The sequence below is a fragment of the Hyperolius riggenbachi genome, chromosome 4 (genome assembly GCF_040937935.1).
Source record: "Hyperolius riggenbachi isolate aHypRig1 chromosome 4, aHypRig1.pri, whole genome shotgun sequence".
Lineage (NCBI taxonomy): Eukaryota > Metazoa > Chordata > Amphibia > Anura > Hyperoliidae > Hyperolius > Hyperolius riggenbachi.
This window is the reverse complement of record NC_090649.1, coordinates 253,802,206-253,824,116: the sequence shown is the minus strand read 5'-3', so window position 1 is coordinate 253,824,116 and position 21,911 is coordinate 253,802,206. Positions and strand designations below refer to the sequence as shown.

General features: G+C 41.2%; 1 protein-coding gene across 1 annotated transcript in view; it reads left to right on the top strand.

Annotated features, from left to right (window-relative positions):
- RNGTT (RNA guanylyltransferase and 5'-phosphatase) overlaps positions 1–21,911 on the top strand; it is a 456,995-nt gene that overhangs the window by 193,781 nt on the left and 241,303 nt on the right. The window contains exon 10 of the mRNA XM_068279398.1: positions 1,657–1,728. Coding sequence (XP_068135499.1) covers positions 1,657–1,728 — 72 coding nt within the window. The remainder of the gene's footprint in view (positions 1–1,656; positions 1,729–21,911) is intronic.

Below are 21,911 nucleotides of genomic sequence, written 5' to 3'. Positions count from 1 at the left end.
ATTAGCAGCAAAGAAAATATTCTCATACTTTTATTTTCAGGTATATAGTGTTTTTTCTAACATTGCATCATTCTATAATATGTGCAGATTACACAACACTCAGCATTCAAAATGAGTCTTTCAGAGCAGTCTGTGAAGTAATGACCTCTCCTCTAGCAGAGGAAAAGTAAATAGTCCAGGAACAGTTGAGATAATAAAAGTCAGATAACAGCCCTCTCCACAACTAACTTAGTCGGAGAGCTTAATGGCTTGTTTGCATAGAGATAACAACTGGAGTTTCTCAACTCTTCCTGTACTGGAAACAATTACACTGATGTATCTGATCTTAATGTTTTATTTCTTAGCTGTGCTACACATACAAATCATAATATCATCATTTTTTTTTCGCTTTAGTGTCTCTTTAACCACTTCACCACTGAGGGGTTTTACCCCCTGAGCACCAGAGCAATTTTCACCTTTCAGCGCTCCTTCCATTCATTCGTCTATCACTTTATTATTACTTATCGCAATGAAATGAACTATATCTTGTTTTTTTCGCCACCAATTAGGCTTTCTTTAGGTGGGACATTATGCCAAGAATTATTTTTTTCTAAATGTGTTTTAATGGGAAAATAGGAAAAATGTGGGGAAAAAAATAATTATTTTTCAGTTTTCGGCCATTATAGTTTTTAAATAATGCATGCTACTGTAATTAAAACCCATGAAACGTATTTGCCCTTTTGTCCCGGTTATAAAACCATTTAAATTATGTCCCTATCACAATGTTTGGCGCCAATATTTTATTTGGAAATAAAGGTGCATTTTTTTCAGTTTTGCGTCCATCCCTAATTACAAGCCCATAGTTTATAAAGTAACAGTGTTATACCCTCTTGACATAAATATTTAAAAAGTTCAGTCCCTAAGGTAACTATTTATGTATTTTTTTTTAATTGTAAATTTTTTAATTTTTTTTTAATTACAAAAAAAAAAAAAAATGGGGAGTGTGGGAGGTAATGAGTTAATTTTATGTGTAAAAGTCATTTATTTGTATGTAAAAAATGTGTAGGGTGTAGTTTACTATTTGGCCACAAGATGGCCACAGTAACTTTTTGTTTTAATGCGACCTCCAAGCTTCCTTCCGGAAGCTTGGAGGAAGAATAAGGAGGCTGGACACGTGAGTTTTTTCTCACAATGATCGCGCTGCCCATAGGAGAGCAGCTGATCATTGCGGGGCTTAGATCAACGAACGGGAATGGATTTTCCCGTTCATTGATCTCTGGGCGAGCGGGCGGCGGCGTGTTTACTAGCGGCGGGCGGCGTGTTTACGAGCGGGAGCGTGGGCAGCGTCGGTAACGCGGAAAGTACGTGTTTCTCCGTCCCTGGTTTTTAAAGGATGGAAAAAGGGGCGGAGAAATACGTACGCGCGGGGGTAAAGTGGTTAATATGTTGTTCACGCGTAGAAAAAAAAACTGATATTCTGCATGATGACTCTGCACATTTTGTCAGTTTTCTCTATCAATTACATCAGCTGCTGTGAAAAAAGTGCGCGTTTTCCTGCATAGAAACACACTTGGTGTGCAGAAAAAGTATGCAAAAAACTGAAAGACAAGTGTGTTCCCTGCCTTAAAGTTTTGTCTGCTAAAAAGAATAATGAAAAATGTTTTTGTTTTTTTTTAGGAAATGATCATTGACAAAGTGAATGGAAAAGTAGTGCCTCGGTATTTGATATACGACATTATCAAGTTTAATGTAAGTAATTTTTTTTTATGAAGTTTGGGCAGCAGGAATGTTGTAGATACGGTGTGCACTTTGATTTCTTGTGATTTATGCACCTGCTTTTATAGGGGAAACTGTGTCTACTGAGTTTATGCTTCATTGCTTAGGCTTTGTCATGCTAAGACAGTGCCAGAATAAGTGCTGTCAGAAAGTTCATACTGTAAGTCAAAACCGTCCCTTAACATGTACTGAATGATGAAAGGTTATGTCAAGATAATTCTCATGTCCTTCTTTCTCTTTAAAAACAAAAACAAAATGAAAAGGGAAAGTCTAAAGATTCTAAGCTTGGTATGCCTGCAATATAGTAAAAAACACTTTTAGTGCTTCTAGACACACCTCTTCCTGTGATAAAGGCTTTAGTTCTTTAGTCTGCTTTCATTATTTTAAGTTCATTTCCAGGAATGCTGAAATTGAACAAGTATTCCCTTTTTTTTTTTAATATTTTAAGCTGGACCAGCAGTGTTGCGGTCTTCTATAGTATTGTTTTTACTTGAAATTGTCTTTTGCAACATTTTCAATTGGTCCTCTGCCTCTCTAGGGAACTAATTGACCCTATTCTTTAACCACTTGAGGACCACAGTCTTTCTACCCCTTAAGGACCAGAGCCTTTTTCTCCATTCAGACCACTGCAGCTTTCACGGTTTATTGCTCGGTCATACAACCTACCACCTAAATGAATTTTACCTCCTTTTCTTCTCACTAATACAGCTTTCTTTTGGTGCTATTTGATTGCTGCTGCGAGTTTTAGTTTTTATTATATTCATCAAAAAAGACATGAATTTTGTCAAAAAAATTACTTTTTTAACTTTCTGTGCTGACATTTTTCAAATAAAGTAAAATTTCCTATACATTTGAGCGCGAAAGTTATTCTGCTACATGTCTTTGATAAAAAAAAAAACATTCCGTGTATATTTATTGGATTGGGTAAAAGTTATAGCGTTTACAAACTATGGTGCCAAAAGTGAATTTTCCCATTTTCAAGCATCTCTGACTTTTCTGCCCACCTGTCATGTTTCATGAGGTGCTAAAATTCCAGGATAGTATAAATACCCCCCAAATGACCCCATTTTGGAAAGAAGACATCCCAAAGTATTCACTGAGAGGCATGGTGAGTTCATAGAAGATTTTATTTTTGTCACAAGTTAGCGGAAAATGACACTTTGTGACAAAAAAAAAAAAGTTTCAATTTCTTCTAACTTGCGACGAAAAAAAATGAAATCTGCCACGGACTCACTATGCGCCTCTCTGAATACCTTGAAGGGTCTACTTTCCAAAATGGGGTCATTTGTGGGGTGTGTTTACTGTCCTGGCATTTTGGGGGGTGCTAAATTGTAAGCACCCTGTAAAGCCTAAAGGTGCTCATTGGACTTAGGGCCCCTTAGCGCAGTTAGGCTGCAAAAAGTGCCACACATGTGGTATTGCCGTACTCAGGAGAAGTAGTGTAATGTGTTTTGGGGTGTATTTTTACACATACCCATGCTGGGTGGGAGAAATATCTCTGTAAATGACAATTGTTTTTATTTTTTTTTACACACAATTGTCCATTTACAGAGATATTTCTCCCACTCAGCATGGGTATGTGTAAAAATACACCCCAAAACACATTGTACTACTTCTCCTGAGTACGGCGATACCACGTGTGGCATTTTTTGCACGCTAACTGCGCTAAGGGGCCCAAAGTCCAATGAGTACCTTTAGGATTTCACAGGTAATTTTGAGACATTTGTTTTTAGGACTACTCCTCACAGTTTAGGGCTCCTAAAATGCCAGGGCAGTATAGGAACCCCACAAATGACCCCATTCTAGAAAGAAGACACCCCAAGGTATTCCGTTAGGAGTATGGTGAGTTCATAGAAGATTTTATTTTTTGCCACAAGTTAGCGGAAATTAATTTGAATTGTTTTTCTTCACAAAGTGTCATATTCCGCTAACTTGTGACAAAAAATAAAATCTTCTATGAACTCACCATACTCCTAACGGAATACCTTTGGGTGTCTTCTTTCTAGAATGGGGTCATTTGTGGGGTTCCTATACTGCCCTGGCATTTTAGGGGCCCTAAACCGTGAGGAGTAGTCTTGAAACCAAATGTCGCAAAATGACCTGTGAAATCCTAAAGGTACTCATTGGACTTTGGGCCCCTTAGCGCACTTGGGGTGTAAAAAAGTGCCACACATGTGGTACCGCCGTACTCAGGAGAAGTAGTATAATGTGTTTTGGGGTGTATTTTTACACATACCCATGCTGGGTGGTAGAAATATCTCTGTACATGACAATTGTTTGATTTTTTTTTACACACAATTGTCCATTTACAGAGAGATTTCTCCCACCCAGCATGGGTATGTGTAAAAATACACCCCAAAACACATTATACTACTTCTCCTGAGTACGGCGATACCACATGTGTGACACTTTTTTTTGCAGCCTAGGTGCGCTAAGGGGCCCAACGTCCTATTCACAGGTCATTTTGAGGCATTTGTTTTCTAGACTACTCCTCACAGTTTAGGGCCCCTAAAATGCAAGGGCAGTATAGGAACCCCACAAGTGACCCCATTTTAGAAAGAAGACACCCCAAGGTATTCCGTTAGGTGTATGGCGAGTTCATAGAAGATTTTATTTTTTGTCACAAGTTAGTGAAAAATGACACTTTGTGAAAAAAAACAATAAAAATCAATTTCCGCTAACTTTTGACAAAAAATAAAATCTTCTATGAACTCGTCATACACCTAACAGAATACCTTGGGGTGTCTTTTTTCTAAAATGGGGTCACTTGTGGGGTTCCTATACCGCCCTGGCATTTTACGGGCCCAAAACCGTGAGTAGTCTGGAAACCAAATGTCTCAAAATGACTGTTCAGGGGTATAAGCATCTGCAAATTTTGATGACAGGTGGTCAATGAGGGGGCGAATTTTGTGGAACCGGTCATAAGCAGGGTGGCCTTTTAGATGACAGGTTGTATTGGGCCGGATCTGATGGATAGGAGTGCTAGGGGGGTGACAGGAGGTGATTGATGGGTGTCTCAGGGGGTGATTAGAGGGGAAAATAGATGCACTCAATGCACTGGGGAGGTGATCGGAAGGGGGTTTGAGGGGGATCTGAGGGTTTGGCCGAGTGATCAGGAGCCCACACGGGGCAAATTAGGGCCTGATCTGATGGGTAGGTGTGCTAGGGGGTGACAGGTGGTGACAGGAGGTGATTGATGGGTGTCTCAAGGTGTGATTAGTGGGGGGAATAGATGCAAGTAATGCACTGGCGAGGTGATCAGGGCTGGGGTCTGAGGGTGTGGGCGGGTGATTGAGTGCCCTAAGGGCAGATAGGGGTCTAATCTGATGGGTAGCAGTGATAGGGGGTGATTGATGGGTAATTAGTGGGTTTTTAGAGGAGAGAACAGATGCAATGCACTTGGGAGGTGATCTGACTGCGGGTCTGCAGGCGATCGGATGGTGTGGGTGGGTGATCAGATTGCCCGCAAGGGGCAGGTTAGGGACTGATTGATGGGTGGCAGTGACAGGGGGTGATTGATGGGTGGCAGTGACAGGGCGTGATTGATGGGTGATAGGTGATTGGCAGGTGATTGACAGGTGATCAGTGGGTTATTACAGGGAAGAACAGATGTAATTAATGCACTGGCGAATTGATAAGGGGGGGGGGGGTCTGAGGGCAATCTGAGAGTGTGGGCTGGTGATTGGGTGCCCGCAAGGGGCAGATTAGGGTCTGATCTGATAGGTAACAGTGACAGGTGGTGATAGGGGGTGATTGATGGGTAATTAGTGGGTGTTTAGAGAAGATAACATATGTAAACAATACATTTGGGAGGTAATCTGACGGCGGGTTTGCGGGCGATCTAATGGTGTGGGTGGGTGATCAGATTGCCCGCAAGGGGCAGGTTAGGGGCCGATTGTTGGGTGGCAGTGACAGGGGGTGGTTGATGGGTGATAGGTGATTGGCAGGTGATTGACAGGTGATCAGTGGGTTATTACAGGGAAGAACAGATGTAATGAATGCACTGGTGAATTGATAAGGGGGGGTCAGAGGGCAATCTGAGCGTGTGGGCGGGTGATTGGGTGCCCGCAAGGGGCAGATTAGGGTCTGATCTGATAGGTAAAAGTGACAGGTGGTGATAGGGGGTGATTGATGAGTGATTGATGGGTAATTAGTGGGTGTTTAGAGGAGAGAATAGATGTAAACAATGGATTTGGGAGGTGATCTGATGTCGGATCTGCGGGCGATCTATTGGTGTTGGTGGGTGATCAGATTGCCCGCAAGGGGCAGGTTAGGGGCTAATTGTTGGGTGGCAGTGACAGGGGGTGATTGATGGGTGATTGATGGGTGATTGACAGGTGATCAGGGGGGATAGATGCATACAGTACACGGGGGGGGGGGGGGTCTGGGGAGAATCTGGGGGGTGGGGGGGTGATCAGGAGGGAGCAGGGGGGGGGGATAAAAAAAATAGCGTTGACAGATAGTGACAGGGATTGATTGATGGGTTATTAGGGGGGTGATTGGGTGCAAACAGTGGTCTGGGGGCTGGGCAGGGGGGGGGGGCCTGAGGGGTGCTATGGGCGATCAGGGGGCGGGGGGGGGGCAGATCAGTGTGTTTGGGTGCAGACTAGGGTGGCTGCAGCCTGCCTTGGTGGTCCCTCGGACACTGGGACCACCAGGGCAGGAGGCAGCTTGTATAATACACTTTGTATACATTACAAAGTGTATTATACACTTTGTAGCGGCGATCGCGGGGTTAACATCCCGCCGGCGCTTCCGTATGGCCGGCGGGATGTTGTGGCGGGTGGGCGGAGCCAGTTGCCGGGGGAAGCGCGCGTCATCAATGACGCGATCGCTCCCCCGGCATACGAAAAGGACGCAACGCCCTTGGGCGTATTGCAGTCCTTTAGGTATCCACTTTGCCGCCGCCCATCGGCTGTGGGCGGTCGGCAAGTGGTTAAGTACCCGTATTTTTCGCTCCATAAGATGCTCCAGACCATTGGATGCGCCTAGGTTTAGAGGAGGAAAAATTTCTAAACCATGTGTGTCTTCAAGGTACAGGGGTGTCTTCTGGAGTGTCACTGCAGGGCTGTCACCAGGTCACATCACACATGTCACAAATACTGCATAGATACACACACACACACACACACACACACACACACACACACACACACACACACACACACACACACACACACACACACACACACACACACACACCATACATAATAATAATTCCTTTTTTTGTATAGCGCCTTTCTCCTGTCGGACTCAAAGCGCTTGCGAGGCAGCCACTAGAGCGCACTCAGTAGGCAGTAGCAGTGTTAGGGAGACTTGCCCAATGAACTCCTTACTGAATAGGTGCTGGCTTACCGAGTCGGAAGAGCCAGGATTTGAACCCAGGACTCCTACATCAGAGGCAGAGCCCTTAACCATTACACTATCCAGCCACTGTACATACATACATAAATACACACATACACACCACAACACACGCCATACATACACACACACTGCATACATATGCACACATCTTACACATAGCATACATATACTCACACTGCATACATATACTCACACTGCATACATCACACACACACTACATACATATGCACACATCTTACACACAATACATATACATACACACACACACACACACACACACACACACACACACACTTCCCAGGAACATTGTTCTCACCTCCATGCACTCCTTCCTGCTATCTTCCTTGCTGTGTTTACATAGCATCAGTTGTCTCTTTCCCTCTGTTGTCCTAATTCTCCGCGGAAGAGGAGGTGTGAGCTGCTGGAAGAACCTCTCTCCCTCTCTCGCTTTCATCTCCATTCTCAAAAGAGAACAGGCAGGCAGAAGGGAGAAGGGGGGGGGGGCTGTATCAGGAAGAGTCTCTCTTCCTCCCTCACCTTCATCTCTATTCTCAAAAGAGAGCGGGCAAAAGTGAGAAAGGGGACTGAATCAGGCTGATGCCTGCTTGTAGAATTGAAGGTAAAGAGGCGCCCTGGTTGAAATAAAAGCATCTAAAAACAGCTTAAAATCGAGGAAATAATATGAGGTGGCTTACCTCAATAACGAAATCCTTGTATATGACAAAAGATTTTTATTTAGCACAGGCAACGCGTTTCGCGGGTCCAAGCCCGCTTCATCAGGCCAATAAAAGTGCCAAATGAACAAGTCGATATGGCAAAGGGAGCCTCTCTTTGCCATATCGACTTGTTCATTTGGCACTTTTAAGCTGTTTTTAGATGCTTTTATTTCAACCAGGGCGCCTCTTTACCTTCAATTGTGCATAGCTATACCCCCAAACAATCTGTGTTTGAGGGGTGGTGACAGACCACCTGTGGGTGTCCCACAGTGGACACCTGTCCCTACTTTTTCAAGGAGAGCGACCACATCCAGGTCCCGGCTGGGACTACCCCGAGTGGAGTCGGGTTTATGGTCTCCACCTGCTTCCTACGGTTGGTTGCCCTTGCAACCTCCTTTTGTGAGTAGTAATTTATTGAAATTTCTTTTTTCAATTGCATACTAATATACTACACTATTGGGCTCCCGTATTTGTCTCCTATATTTTTTTCCCTGCAAGGTGCTGAGACACCCCCACTACACTATATGCCTGCTTGTAGAGTTTTGGTTTTGTAAGCTCCGGCTTGGTGTCACCCCCTCTGCAGGTGACACATGGTACAGCCACACTACATAAAGTGCCAGTTTTGGGGTAGAAAAAGGGCGTCTTATAGCGCAAAAAAATACGGTAAATAAGACACGTTATTCACCAATATAAACAGGGTCTGCCCTATGTAGAATATTTCTGTATAGATTTTTCTGTTATCTAGGTCTAAAATATCAGAATTTCAGGTGAACATTTTATTTTTGTTTTGTTGAAAATCTTTAATCAATTGGCTTCACAGTTCAAATGAGATGAAGGTATGCCCAGAAAAGTTGGGCATTGGACATCACTAATGAACCAGCATGCCTGATCTTTGAAGCCTTTTGAACACACGTTTGATGCTCACAGATGTTGGTGCTTAACTGCTGCCTCAGCCTTGTTTTATGGTCTTTTCACACTCTCACTGCTAAGCGATTGTGATTTTATCATGCAACTTTTCTTTTTGCATGCTACAGCTGCTACGACTGAAGTAAATTCTTTTCCTTGGTGTACATTAGTACTCACCCGACATGACAAGTTTTCGGACCCACATTCCGACCCAAATGAACCTTTTTAGCTTTTTCGTATAAAATATGCATTGGAAAACTGTGAAGTAAATAAAACCTATTTTTATATTCAAACAACCCCTTTTTTCTTATTTTATTCAAATCCGTGAAAACATAGAGAAGTGTCAGTACTTAATTAAATTATTTTGGTCTGGTCTCTTGCCATTTATGCCATACAAACAAGAGAGAGAGAGAGGAACCCCCCAATTCTACCAATGAGCAAATAAAACCTATTTTTATATTCAAACAACCCCTTTTTTCTTATTTTATTCAAATCCGTGAAAACATAGAGAAGTGTCAGTACTTAATTAAATTATTTTGGTCTGGTCTCTTGCCATTTATGCCATACAAACGAGAGAGAGAGAGAGGAACCCCTCAATTCTACCAATGAGCACCAGACCACTATTGTTCTAGTATAAATCTTTATTCTTTCCAAAAAAAATCTAAATTGCATAAAATCAATTAAAAGGGTCACTCGAAAATGACCAGCAGGGTCTCTCCAACATGAATTCCTTATGATACAATTGTAATAACAATAATAAACCTCTGGCATAAAAATAACATAAGACCTCTACAAAGAGTTTGTTGAACACTAAGGCTCAGCAAAAAATGTGAATCCATAAACCAATGGTGAGTTTTAAATGTACATCAATCGTTAAAAACTGACATGGCAGCTGTATAGGCAGAAAAGAAGTCCTAGTGAGAAGAGGATTGCAATGTAAAAATTCAAAGGACAATAGTGTCAGGTGCTGAGTAAATGTGGCAGTAATAAAAAATGTCAGAAGACAAATACGTAAAGTGCTGAGTGACAGTGGACAGGACCCACAGGATGTAAAAAGGAGACTTACGTGGTAAGCCTGCTTTCTCGGGTGTCTCTCCTCCTTCCCCTGGCTCCGCTTGGACCTCTACGTCCTCAATCTCCTTACCACGTAAGTCTCCTTTTTACATCCTGTGGGTCCTGTCCACTGTCACTCAGCACTTTACGTATTTGTCTTCTGACATTTTTTATTACTGCCACATTTAATCTTTTCCTCATTACTCAGCACCTGACACTATTGTCCTTTGAATTTTTACATTGCAATCCTCTTCTCACTAGGACTTCTTTTCTGCCTATACAGCTGCCATGTCAGTTTTTAACGATTGATGTACATTTAAAACTCACCATTGGTTTATGGATTCACATTTTTTGCTGAGCCTTAGTGTTCAACAAACTCTTTGTAGAGGTCTTATGTTATTTTTATGCCAGAGGTTTATTATTGTTATTACAATTGTATCATAAGGAATTCATGTTGAAAAGACCCTGCTGGTCATTTTCGAGTGACCCTTTTAATTGATTTTATGCAATTTAGATTTTTTTTGGAAAGAATAAAGATTTATACTAGAACAATAGTGGTCTGGTGCTCATTGGTAGAATTGGGGGGTTCCTCTCTCTCTCTCTCTTGTTTGTATGGCATAAAGTTTAATGTGCCCCCCCCCCCCTTTTCTTATAGCACATTCTACGGGTTTAAATGAATATTATTATATATTAAATATTATTGATGCATGGTGCGGATCCCTACTTTTGTTTAACCTCTTGCCATTTATGGACGCGCTTTAGCATCCAGGATCGTCTATGAGTGTTGGTCTTTTGATTTTAACAGATTGCGATGATACACTAGTTGTGAACCGACATTTGATATGTGTGTACTGTGTGCCTCTGGGGAGGCGGTCTTTGACCGTGAAACACGTGTCAGGCAGTCCTTTTGTATGATGTGCAATCCTGAATTGGTTCTTATGCATATTTGTCCGCAATCTTGAAGAAATATGGAAAAAGTAAGAATAAAAGACTTTTTGTTCATTTAAGGCCCCGTATTTTGGTGTGGAATGTATATAGTACTGTATGAGTGGTGGAACAATACTACTGGGTTTTAAGTGTTTATGTACTACTTTATTAAATGATGATTAGCAGAACAGAGCTCCCACATCCTTGTCCTAACCACATGAGCAGGACTAGTGCTGCCTAGTGCAGTGCTGCTCTACTCTCACTTCTCACTTTGGCTCCATAAATCATCTGGCCAGAGAAAGGCATACTCCTTGCATTCCTAGCAGCTTTCCCCAACAGAGATTAGTACTTATTTTATTACTAGTGCCTCTTCTACCAGGCCTGCACTACCATTTGTCTTTAGGAGCCAGGCCTGCTAGAAGAGACACCAGAAATGGAAGTGGTTTTGCAGTCCTGATCTGTTTAGGGGAAAGCTGCTAGTGTGGCAAAGAATCCCTGAATTCCTGACCACATGATTTGTGCAGCCACTGCTAGACATGAGTCTTATAGTATGCTTCTACACCAGACATCACTCGAACACCTGCTTTTGATAGAATTTAGATGGGTTTTAAGAATCACCAAAAGTCTTTCATTAGTGTTCACTGAACCATGTTGTGTAGGGTTTAGACATGGCTCACAGCCATTTGACTGTGTACAGGCAAGTTTACAGAAGTCATTGGTATGTAAAGTTAGTGTTAGATGTTAGTTAGTTAGTGTTAGATGTAGCGGTAGTGAGGTTAGTGTTAGAAGTAGCAGCAGTTAGAAGGGATACTGTTAGGCATTGCGGTAGTGGAAGGGCTAGTGTTAGATCTAGTGAGAGTAGGAGAGCTTAGCGTTAGCTTTAGCAGGAGTAGGAGGGTTAGTGTTAGAAGTAACAAGCACTAGGAGGGTTAGTGTGACAGAAGATATTAGTAGATGAGTTTGACACGAGCAGTATGTGATAAATGGTATATTATTGGTAATATAAAAATACCAATATTAATACTAACGCCTTAGCCTCTATACTGAATTCACACAGCTACAGAGATCATATTTTTTGCATATGTTTTGTTTGGCATAATAGTTTTATCCAGTTATGTCCAGGGCTGTGGAGTCGGTCCGAAAATCCTCCGACTCCTCCTCAGTTTAGGATTTCACCGACTCAGACTCCTCGACTACGACTCCTCTAATTTGCATATTACAATTATGTTGATTAAAAGTATGTAACGTGAAATTCGTCTCTTAACTGCTAACGCTTAGGAATTTTACAAGACAACTGAATTGAGAAGGATATGTAGACTACTATATGTATTCCCTTTAGACTAAAACTAGACCTTGGTAAGAGTACTTGTAAAAGGTACAAACCGGAACAAAGAACATCTATCAGGCAATGTAACTGTGGGTACATGTAAGAGTGATGTGCAGGTACTCTGCAGGGGAATGAGGAGATTCTTCCTCTATTACACATTCTTCATGCACAATCTGAACCAGGTTTATGGGTGATAAACACCTCTGTGTTCAATGTGCACAACATTCTCAGTGGATTCCCTGCAGCTCTATGAGGAGTGCATATGTAGAGTATAGTATTACTATGTGACAAAGTAAACCTGAGACAGATGAAATTAAAGTTTTATACATACCTAGGGCTTCCTCCAGCCCCCTGCAGGATAATCAGTCCCTTGTTGTCCTCCTCCACCACCTGGATCTTCTGCTATGAGTCCAGGTACTTGAGCCAGTCGGGCGTAGTGCACATGCACACACTCCGCCGCCAGGAGCATACTACACCTGTGCAGTTACAGAATGTTCCTGGCTGTAGGAGCGGCAAGCGGCCGGACTGCGCTGACTGGCTGAATTACCAGGACTCGTAGCAGAAGATCCAGGTGGTGGAGGACAGCGAGGGACTGATTGGCCTGAAGGAGGCTGAAAGAAGCCCCAGGTATGTATAAAACTTTACTTTTCATCCGTCTCAGGTACCCTTTAATTTGTAGTCACCAAACCAAATTTTAACACATCAAATTATTTGATTTCATGAGCAAAGGGAGTGCATACATTTGCATAAATCAGCATCAATGCAGAATTATTTCCATCTCATTGACCATCTCTATTAGTGACACAGCTACACATCAGGCTTTATTCTTACAGCATAGATGTTATTTAGTACATATAAGAGATTCCTGTGTACATATCATATATACAGTCACAATCAGATATGTATATCTGACTTTAAAAATACGGGTCTGCTTTATTGAAGCAGCACAAGTAACTAATTTTGATTGGTTTATTTCATTTTTGTAGACTGAGCACAGCTATTTCTGTATATATACATTATTTTTAATGACTATTATCTGAGAAATAGAACATTTTATCATATTTTCTATTTTAATTACAGTTACAAATTAATTAGGAGTCAGAGACGGTGCATTTTTTCCCGACTCCGACTCACTCTGACTACAGGCACCCAAAATTACTCCGACTCAGACTCCACAGCCTTGGTTATGTCCACATCAATCAGTTGTTAATATTATTTGAAATGTGCTAATTTATATATGTGTATATTAGAAATCCTACTTTAAGCCACAGAGTAACTGTTAATGATTTAACTAAGTTAATTTAACTGTTTAGGCAAAGTTGTGTGCTTGGGCTGCATGGTATAATGTGTTAAAACAGTCATGGCAGGGTCATCACTGAGTTGAATGCCATTTTAATTTCCCTGTTCTCTGATAGTGCTGTATGCTCTTAACAGTTTTTATATGTATCATGTCATCATGTTCTTGAGCCTCATTAAGCCACCTTACCAACTTGATCTGCTTTGTGCTGCCAGTTCTTAGGCTGCCTCTAATGATGCATATCACATGGCTTTCGTGAAGGGGATCTCTAATGAGAAATTGTGGTTTTCAATTTCATTTGTTAAAATGGCTCAGTTAAAATCTACCCTTTGAAGAGACATAATATTTGATATTCATGGCGTATGAGCTGAACCTTTATACTTACCTGGAATAAAAATCGGTTCAGTAGAGCATGCATTGCTACCGTTTCTTTTTTCTTCAGGTAGGGTAATTGTTTAGCTAAGTAATGACTACCTTTAGACACTGAGATTCAGAATATCCTCTGTGCTGAAAGATTCGGCAGCATGGATTAAGTGGAATACATACACAAGCCTCTTACATATTGGCAATAAAAATAACTAGGAAGGTTACTATTTGAATACATTTGTTCAGCTGTTTCACAAATTAAAGCCAACTAAAGTAAAAAAAAAAAAATTCAAGCTTTAAAAAGTCCATGAAGAGTAACAGAGCTTAATTATATTTCCATAATCAGTTTCTCCATTTATATGTTGTAAATTTCAAATGTGCTGGTTTACATGGCCACTAAGCGGAACCTGTGTCCAGCTGTTAGTGGATTAAGATTCAGGTGTGAGTTGTAAACTGTGCCTTGCATTTACTCTGACTAGCATCTGTGATCATCTCTAAAGGTGGCCATAGACCTGACGATTATGGGCAGATTCAACAAAGAGACAAATGTATCTCTAATCGAATCTGATGCCCCCCAGTGTATAAATGTGCCCCCCCCAGTATGTGCATTTACACATTATCTGTCCGGTAGCAGCCTCCGTGCGGTGACAGTCCATCTTGCCAGGCAGCCGCATAGCTGCGTACATGCTAGCGGTGCATAGCATCTGACGTCAGACGCTATGCGCCGCAAGTGTGTAAGATTAATTGGCACTAGGGATAGTTAATGAGATGCAAATTGTTCTCAATTCATACAGGATTATGCAAATTATGTGTGCAAATGTAGGCAGCTTAAAAAATAACCAATAAAATCCTGCCAAGGTGGAACTTAATTGGTCAATTTTCATGCTGCATAAATTTGCTTGCAAAATTTGCATACTCCATGTATGAACTTGGTATGATTTGCAAAAAAAAAAAACCATGAATACTAGTGTTTGTCCCGTGCAGTGGAGCCAAGCAACGGTGGCAGCAGCAGAGACTTGATTAACGAAGGCAAAAGGCACAAGCAGTAGTGGGAATATGTTGATGAATATGCAACAAGGCCATATAACCAAAAAGAAGAGAAAGAGAAGTCTATCATGGGCTATTAATAATAATAGTATCAAGAGCCGATAAAATCTCTGAAAAAGTTATCTTTATTGAAGCAAGTATTTCGTAAAAACAATTAAAAACATACAGATCTCTCGGATCATGCCAATTATAATTGGTACTACCTTCCCGCTGTTTAACAATATATAATGAAGCCAACAATAGTGCAATCTAATCACTGGCTAGATCAGATGCCACAAGAAAAAAGTGCATATCCAACAGTACATCTCAAAAAAGGTCTTTTAGTGTATCGCATCACTTCCATACAGCCAATTCATGGAGCACTCTAAATCAAAGTGTCTCGTGCTCAGCATGGACCGTACAGAAATGTGCGCATACCCACGCCCCCATCAAAAAATGTGGTCGTGTGCATGCATACACCCCTGCACAGCCCAACACATTCTGTGCAAAAATGCCCTCTGTGCAAAATATAGCATACTCAAAAAACCCACCTTGTTATCTGCCATTAAAGCAGCACGTAATGTTTACACTTGTTGAATTATAAAATAACCCTTAAAAGCCCTCCTAAAGGCAAAAATGAAAAATTGATGCGTTTCTGGTGTCCTCAGTGGTGCTATGCTCTGTGTCTGTGTTACCACCAAAAAATAACCATTTTTTAGTCCGTGTGTGGCCTGCTCCGCTTCTTTGTGTCTGGCTGGAAACTCATAACTTTGACCCCAGCTGTTTCTACAGCTAACTGGTCAGAGAGTCCTATTTAGTATTATCAAGTGGCACGGCTTAATTGTGATATATTATGTGAAAGAAATGTCATTTGTGTATAGACCATTTTCAAACATATCAAGCACATGCCTTTTTATTTCTTCTTAAGGCGTAAGTAACATCAACATCAAGTATTGATCACTGCGGAGTTCCAGCTGTGGAGAGTTCTCCTCACTTTATTAATGCCCTGGCCCCCATTTGTGACCCTATTTGATTTATATGATCAGTTGGAAATGTGCAGCTACCCATTCAAAAGCATATTGTGTCATCAGCATCTTTTGCAAAACAAAATACTTTTAAATGATAGCAACTCTGTTCTATAGAGAAATGTGGGGATGGATATCTTGGTTGAAAGCATTCAGCTGAGATAAAGCTGGTGAATAAAGACAGGCAATTTATATATAATTTCTGATGGAAAATAGAGCAGATATTACAGAAATTTGAGGTATTGAACCTTAATTGTCAGACTCTCCAAACTGTAATTGGACTCACAATTTCGAGTCTTTCTGTATTTTTTTAAACCACAAATCCAATAATCCTGGCTAGAGCTATGGAGATGAGATATGAAAATGACTCCATTGTACTACACTGAAGATTAACACATTGGAGACCAGACTGAACACTATAATGCAGCAAAACAACGAGAGCATAGAATACATACATATATCTTTCTCCCAGACTGTTTTTTTTTTTAAGGAACTGTGCACGGGTGTTTGCAAAGATATTTGCTGTGTTTTACTAAGTATGAGTGAAATGTTTATAATTCACTGTGGTTTTTTTGTTAAATGGACAAAAAGTGACCTTATGGAAAGGGTAAACCTATTAAACTAAGCCTTTCCCCATGAGGCATGTTAACTGTACTTACAGTGCTGTCATCTCTCCTGTCACTGATGGAGATCTAATCTCTATCCACTGCTGAGAAGCAGGAACAGTTTAGGAGTGCATTTCTGGGTTACAGGGCTGCAGGCCAGGGGCATAAATGAGCATGAGGATTTATGCTTGCCCAATCTCCTGTTATGGCCAACCTGATCATTTTGACTGCGTCTTCTTGGATTTAAATTAGAGTAGAGAGGAGAAAGGATGCAGTAGCAATCATGGTGGCTAAAGGGAGGCGGGGGAGAGACCCTGAGTATCACTTGAGTAACACTACTAAGCCCCAAACGGATAAAAACCATCTTGTCTCGGACTACCATGGCAAGATGGTTCTCAGGGATGGAATGGCAATGAAAGGTAAAGTCTTGCTTCAAGCTAGTTATTGGCAATCGGAGGGTTGTATGCTGGGAATACACAGTTCGTTTCTGCCCTCGATCGTTTTTGCCGCTCGATTTCAGTTCTCAATTCAGCTCTCGATTCTTATCTTCCTATTCTTATCTTCCTCTTATTTTTCTTATCTTTTTCAATTCACTTCTGTCAGGAATTGAGCGGCAAAAGAATTGAAAGGGGGATCAGACATGTCGGAAATTATCTATCGAACCATCTAATCTGCTACAAAACGAACTGTGGATTCCCAGCATTAATGTTAGTTTTGCATAGTATTATGAAGGGTTTAGGAACATTTTCTTGGCAGGGATGGTAGGCGGGTCTATTGTCGCTGTTCCTATTGGGAAGATTTTAACATTCTGTCTGTAGTACTCCCAGTGACCGGAGCGTAAAGGGGCGCGGCCGGGCCGTGCATGCATAGTAAGCCCCGACTGTCGAAGTTACCGGGCTAGATTGCTGAGGAATGAGGTGGTAAAGAAGGACGGCAAGGGCGGATCAGTGTGAAAGGGGCTAGTGAAACCCCCAGGTATCTATAAAACTTATTTTAAGCTTTCTCTCAGTTTCACTTTAAGTGTAATTAAAATAACTTAAAGTGGTCATTAAACAGCAATGTATTAATCTTGCATTACAGATTTTAGCCCCGTGTTGTTATGACATGTCACCTCCAACAACCAGCAACAGTGGGGTGTTAACCTCTGTTTCAAATGTTTGATTCATCGCTGCTTCTAGTTTTCAGTTCCCATCACTCTTTGCTCCCATTGCTTAGCAGCCCTCTGCAGCTTTTATCAGCTCTTCAGCACACACTAGGATGTGTGTAGGGATGGGGTTGTATCTCACAATGAAGTGGCTTCTGGCAGGTGGGGTGAGAGGGGCTAACAATGCGCTTACCTAGGATGACCTGACACTCCGGAGCCTTTGCTGATTTATCAGTGCAGCTGTGCACATGTTTAGTCTAGCATGGGTATGAGATTAGGTACAGAATAATGGAGATTCCTTTTTTTATTGGCCTGATTGTTTCAGTTGAAATCACTGTTACAAGCCATTGAGCAATATCACGACTGTGTTCAGCAAGTGCACAGCATTCATACCTGAAATAATGGCTGTGAGCAATGTCTCTCAGCCAGTAGTACAGAGCATGAAAGCATGCTTTATATTGCTAGCACATTTCTGCACATCCATTGGGGTATAGATGAGGTAAATGTGTACAATTCCTTCAGTTAAATTGTTAACCTTAACGCAATAACATTCATCCTTTTAATAGTTCAATCTTTCAGCCATCATTTAATCCCTATTTAAGGGAAAAAGAGTCAAATCTATTCATCTGCAGAGTGCAGAAATGTAGAACAGGCTGTACGAATATGTAGAATACATATTTATACAAAAGCGCCTGTTATGTGTGGGCCCTATGTATTTGTAACTGAAATGCTTATTCCCCTGGCTATTAAGTGAAAATGATGATGACATTTCCATTTGGAAATGCAGATGTCAGCTGTGTGCTCTGAATCGTCAGTAATAACGTTAGCTGTGCTAATAATAATTCAGCCTGTACTTGTTCAGTATCATTAAAGTTGCTAAAAGACAGTAGTGACATATGTTCTCTTCTGGGTCAGTAAATCAAGCTTTCCAGTTGGCCATACATATCTTGTAAGGGATTTTTAAGTATGCTACAAATCATTCAAAAGCCCAGCTAGCAGTAGGATCGCTATTTGTTCTTCTGTTAAGTTGTTGACTAGTAAAAAAGCCAAATGTTTACGTCTTGAAGGTTTCCTTTCATTTGATTTAATTAAAGCATCAGCTCAGACTCCTGTCTGTTCAATGCATATTGTATAGAATGTATCATAATTTACAATACACTATATTTCATGCATAGCAGATAAACCACTTTGACATAACTATTTTTTTTTATTACCTAACTGGTTGGGTTTATAGTGTTAAATTCCTGTGTATCAGATGCTGCTTGGCTGAACGAACAGTTGTCGGTGTTCCATTCAGACTCCTCCCAATCCTGTCATCACACATATGGGGTGGTCAGGGATGAGCTGGGAGGGGGCACCATAGAGTTTCTAGGAGATTAACTTTGTTGCCAGCATTGCAGCTCTGCAGAGACTCATCATCAGTTCCTGCCTAGTTCCTCACTGCTGAATGGGTAATGAAGCATTCTCCCTTCCCACCCATCCCTCCAGTATGTTTATGAAATGGTTAAAAAAAAGAAGCAGTGAACAATTTCTTATTGTCGGCAGGCGAAGCTACAAGCAGGGCTGTGGAGTCGGTACAAAAATCCTCCGACTCTGACTCCTCAGTTTAGGATTACTCCGACTCCTCATTTTCATATTGCAATCTTGTTGATTGAAAGTATGTAACATGAAATTCATCTCTTACCTGCCAACACTTAGGAATTTTAATTTCAAAGACTTTGATTGAGATAAGCTTGTACACAATGATACAGAGAATTTTCATAGCATAAAAAGTATGAACAGTGTCTTTAGAATAACATTAATACTGTTTTACAGTGAACAGTGCGTGTCACATAGCTACAGGAAGTTTACCATGCTGATAGCTTTAACTGATAAATCAATAAAAGTTGAACATTAAAGAGAACCCGAGGTGTGTTTAAAGAATGTTATCTGCATACAGAGGCTGGATCTGCCTATACAGCCCAGCCTCTGTTGCTATCCCAAACCCCACTAAGGTCTCCCTGCACTCTGCAATCCCTCATAAATCTCAGCCATGCTGTGAGGCTGTGTTTACATCTGTAGTGTCAGTCTCAGCTGCTCCCCCGCCTCCTGCATAGCTCCGGTCCCTGCCCCCGTCCCTTACCTCCAATCAGCAGGGAGGGAAGGGATGCAGGCGGGGACTGGAGTTCTGCAGGAGGTGGGGAGAGCAGCAGACTGACACTATAGATATAAACACAGCCAGCTCTGACAAGCTGTTTGTCAGCAGCGTGGCTGTGATTTATGAGGGATTGCAGAGTGCAGGGGGACCTTAGGGGGGTTTGGGATAGCAACAGAGGCTGGGCTGTATAGGCAGATCCAGCCTCTGTATGCAGATAATATTCTTCAAACCCACCTCGGGTTCTCTTTAAACATATAGGAAGTGGAGCTATAGAACTATCCCTAGAGTATATTACCCAAGGGATATTGCCGTATTGGCTTATTTTGAAAGAACATAGAACTATATATACGGGAGTCCCTCTGATGACAAGGAAGGGGACTCAAAAGTGGCACAGGGACAACTTCCGTCAGGTCGTCGGAACGTTGTATTGGAGGACCAGGACCCAGGACTTGCATTTATAATGACTAATTTAGCTGATAGTTAAGACATCTCTCTCCTTCAATTATTCCTTATTCTGTAACATTAATATTTTCTCTAACAATGACATAATAATTGAGCTGTCCCTTTGGAACAAGATGATTCTAACCATGGCTTCCATACTCTCTCGAAGTGATCTAGGCAGTCCGCTATTCTTGCGTTTAGTTGTTCGCATTGCATTATATAATTTATTCTGTCCAGAACTTGTCGGTACCTAAGGTTTGGTTCTAGCCATAGGTGGGCTATATGCAGTTTAACTGCAAGTGCTATAAATTGTATTAACTTATGAGAAGCGTATTTGATTTCTAGTGGTTTGTAACCTAGGAGTAATATTTTAGGGTCTTTTTCTATCGATATGCCCAGATCACTCCGGATAAGAGTATGTATCCTACACCAGATTTTGACAGACCTGGGACAAGACCAGAAGATGTGATATATTGTACCTTTGTCCGAGCACCCTCGATAGCAGGTATCAGGTTTGCTTTTGTCAAAGTTGTGGATTTTTTGTGGTGTCATATAGATTCTGTGCAGTAGTTTTATTGACGTCTCAAGACCTTAGCTGTATATGCTTCCTTTGGAGAGAGTTTCCATACATTCGAACCAAGTTTCATCATCTAGTGTCTCGCCCAAGTCTGTTTCCCAGTCTTTTTGATATTTATGTCGAAAGGGAATGGGGGGTTGATTAAAGATTGAATATAGTTGCGAGAGAACCCCCTTTTTAGTGGGGTCATTAGAGCATAGTTGCTCAAACCATGTGTTTGTGATTGGTTTATTGTGTGTGGAGAAGGATGAGGCGAAGTGATAAATTTGAAATATGCGAACATTTTCGCTCTGAGTTGTAGGGAAGATATTTTTTAGTTGTTGTAGTGTTGGAATTTTGTTTTCAATTGTAATATCGCGTAAAGAGAGAATGTTTGCCTCCTTCCATGCCTTAAAGGTTTTATGATTTAGTCCTGCCTGGAAATCAGGATTTCCGGAGAGGTCTGATAGTGGGGGAGTGGGGGATTGTAGGTTGTATCTCATCCTCATCCCTTTCCAAACACTCAATGTATGAAAAACCGTAGGAGCTAGTTCTTTTAGGGGAGCCAGCTTCCATTTTGTTGACCATAATAGACCTTTCCAGGTCATGGGCTGTAGTATATCATTTTCTAGTTCTACCCATGCAGGAGAATGGTATTTCGCATATATGAAAGGCAAAAACGCCAATTGCGATGCTCTGTAATATTTAGATATGTTGGGAACAGATAACCCTCCTTGTGATTTATGAATCCAGAGCACCTTCTTAGCAATTCTGGCCCTTTTACCGTTCCATATGAATTGCAATATATCAGATTGTAAGGAAGATACATCTTGCGTGTTAAGTGGTATAGGTAAGACCCTGAATAGGTATGTCAGTTTAGGCAATAACGTCATTTTAATAGACGTGAGTCTTCCTGACCAAGAGTACTATACTTTTTCCAGGCTTCTAGATCTTGTTTGAGAGTATGGATTAATGGAGTGTAGTTATTATTATTATTATTATTATTATTTAGTATTTATATAGCGCCGACATATTACGCAGCGCTGTACAGTGTGTATATATATATATATATATATATATATATATATATATATATTGTCTTGTCACTAACTGTCCCTCAAAGGAGCTCACAATCTAATCCCTACCATTGCCATATGTCTATATTATGTAGTGTAAGTACTGTAGTCTAGGGCCAATTTTTTAGAGGGAGCCAATTAACTTATCCATATGTTTTTGGAATGTGGGAGGAAACCGGAGTGCCCA